The 2,245-nt window shown below is 45.3% G+C and overlaps 1 protein-coding gene across 1 annotated transcript in view; it reads left to right on the forward strand.

The window, feature by feature from the left end:
- Positions 1–2,245, forward strand: part of hecw2a (HECT, C2 and WW domain containing E3 ubiquitin protein ligase 2a) — a gene marked incomplete at its 5' end in the record, with an annotated part of 59,751 nt that overhangs the window by 50,230 nt on the left and 7,276 nt on the right. The window contains 1 exon segment of the mRNA XM_032529650.1: positions 616–767. Coding sequence (XP_032385541.1) covers positions 616–767 — 152 coding nt within the window.

The raw sequence follows: 2,245 nt of genomic DNA on the forward strand, positions 1-2,245 counted from the left end.
GTGTGTGTGTGTGTGTGTGTGTGTGTGTGTGTGTGTGTGTGTGTGTGTGTGGTCAGATCCTTTACTTCAGTAAAAGTACTTAATACCCTGTTACAGTAAAATGCCCTTCATTGGAAATGTCACTTAAGTAAAAGTATGTGAGAATCATCAGGAAAATGTACTCAAAGTGTTATTATTGATGGTTATTATAAGTAAAAGTGCTCATATAAAACCCTCACATTTTAGGAACTGGAAACGATCCAAACAGTTCAACTAAGTGTTGAATGGTCTAAGCATTTCAGCTGAGCATTGTATTTTACAAACTACATGTGTTTTGTGTGCAAAATCTGAATTTGTAAAGTAACTTGTAACTAATGCTGTCAGATTAATGTAGTGGAGAAAAAAAATACAATATTTCTCTCTGACGTGTAGAGGAGTAGAAGTGGAAAGTGGCACGAAAAGAAAAGACTCAAGTAAAGTACATGAACCTCAACATGTGGACTTAGTTACAGTACTTGAGTAAATGTACTTAGTTTTTATATTTTACCAATACATTTGTAAATGTGAGACTGCAGCCTGGTAAAAACACATCTGTGTTTGAGATTGAAGTTTCCGTGTGTGCATGTTGTTCTGCAGATTACAGAGCGAGAGCTGAAGCCAGGCGGGGCCGGCATCCCGGTGTCAGAGAAGAACAAAAAGGAGTACATCGAGCGAATGGTGAAGTGGCGAATAGAGCGAGGGGTGGCCCAGCAGACGGAGAGCCTGGTCCGAGGCTTCTACGAGGTACAGTACTTAATATCCGTGAGGTATAAATGAGGCTTTGAACTCCACTTGAAAGGGTAAAAAGTAAGATTTTCTTCTTTATAGCACACAATGGCTAATATACTCTATGACAGGATCAATACCAATGACGCAAAGTGGTGACGTCATTGCATCGGTTGCTTAGAATCTACTTTTTTTAATCAGTATAATCTCAAAAACGCAGGAGCATCCTTCCGCCCACCCCACCCCGTCTGACATCTGGTCTAATTCAGGGGTCTTACCAGCCACACACTGTTTCCCAGAGCCAGGGTTGCAGACATTCTGACTGAACTCATGGACCTGATACCCTCAATCCAGACCCCCATCAAACGTATTGTCAGTAGCGGAGTGGCAATCGGGACTTTTCCCGCTTGGCTGGTACTGTTTTGGGGCCGCGAGGGCCGGTCTGGTGTGTGTGGCCGCTGCCCGCTGGTCAGACTGTGAGGTGACATGAAAACATCTCCTCACTATCTGCTAGCTGCCTGTCCCCTGAACACACTGTAAAAACATCCAGAAGTGAACAAAAATAGAGCTACATCGAGCGAATTAAGACCGTGAAGTGAGCGAATAGAAGCCAGAAGGGCGGTGCCCAGACAGACGATGATGAGCCGTGACGTCCGAGGGCTTCTACGAAGTCCTGAAAGTCACGGTTACAGTACTTAATATATCGTGAGGTATAAATGAGGGCCCTTTGTAACTCCACTTGAAAGGGTTAAAAAGTAAATTTTCTTTTTATAGCAACAAGTGGCTAATATACTCTATGACAGGATCAATACCAATGACGCAAAGTGGTGACGTCATTGCATCGGTTGCTTAGAATCTACTTTTTTTAATCAGTATAATCTCAAAAACGCAGGAGATGCATCCCCGCCCACCCCACCCCGTCTGACATCTGGTCTAATTCAGGGTTACCGCCACACACTGTTTCCAGAGCCAGGGTTGCAGACATTTGACTGAACTCATGGACTCGATACCACTCAATCCAGACCCCATCAAACGTTATTGTCGTAGCGGAGTGGCAATCGGGACTTTTCGCCTTGGTGCGTATGTTATGGGTGGCGAGCATGGCCAGGGCGGTCTAGGCGGTTGTGTGCGCCGCTGCCCGTGCGTCAGACTTGATGTCGGTGAATGAAAAATCTCCTCACTATCTGCTAAGCTGCCCTGTCCCCTGAACACACTGTAAAAACACTCCCCATTATCTGCCTAGCTAGCTCTGTCCCCTCGGACACACTGTAAAAAACATCTCCTCACTATCTGCTAGCTGACCTGTCCCCTGCGACACACTGTAAAAAACAATCCTCACTAGCTGCTAGCTGCCTGTCCTGGACACACTGTAAAAACATCTCCTCACTATCTGCTAGCTGCTGTCCTCCCAGACACCTGTAAAAACATCTCCTATATTCTGCTAGCTGCCTGTCCCCAGAACACACTGTAAAAAACATCTCATCCTATTGCCTAGCATGCG

Source organism: Etheostoma spectabile, chromosome 11, assembly GCF_008692095.1.
Source record: "Etheostoma spectabile isolate EspeVRDwgs_2016 chromosome 11, UIUC_Espe_1.0, whole genome shotgun sequence".
NCBI lineage: Eukaryota > Metazoa > Chordata > Actinopteri > Perciformes > Percidae > Etheostoma > Etheostoma spectabile.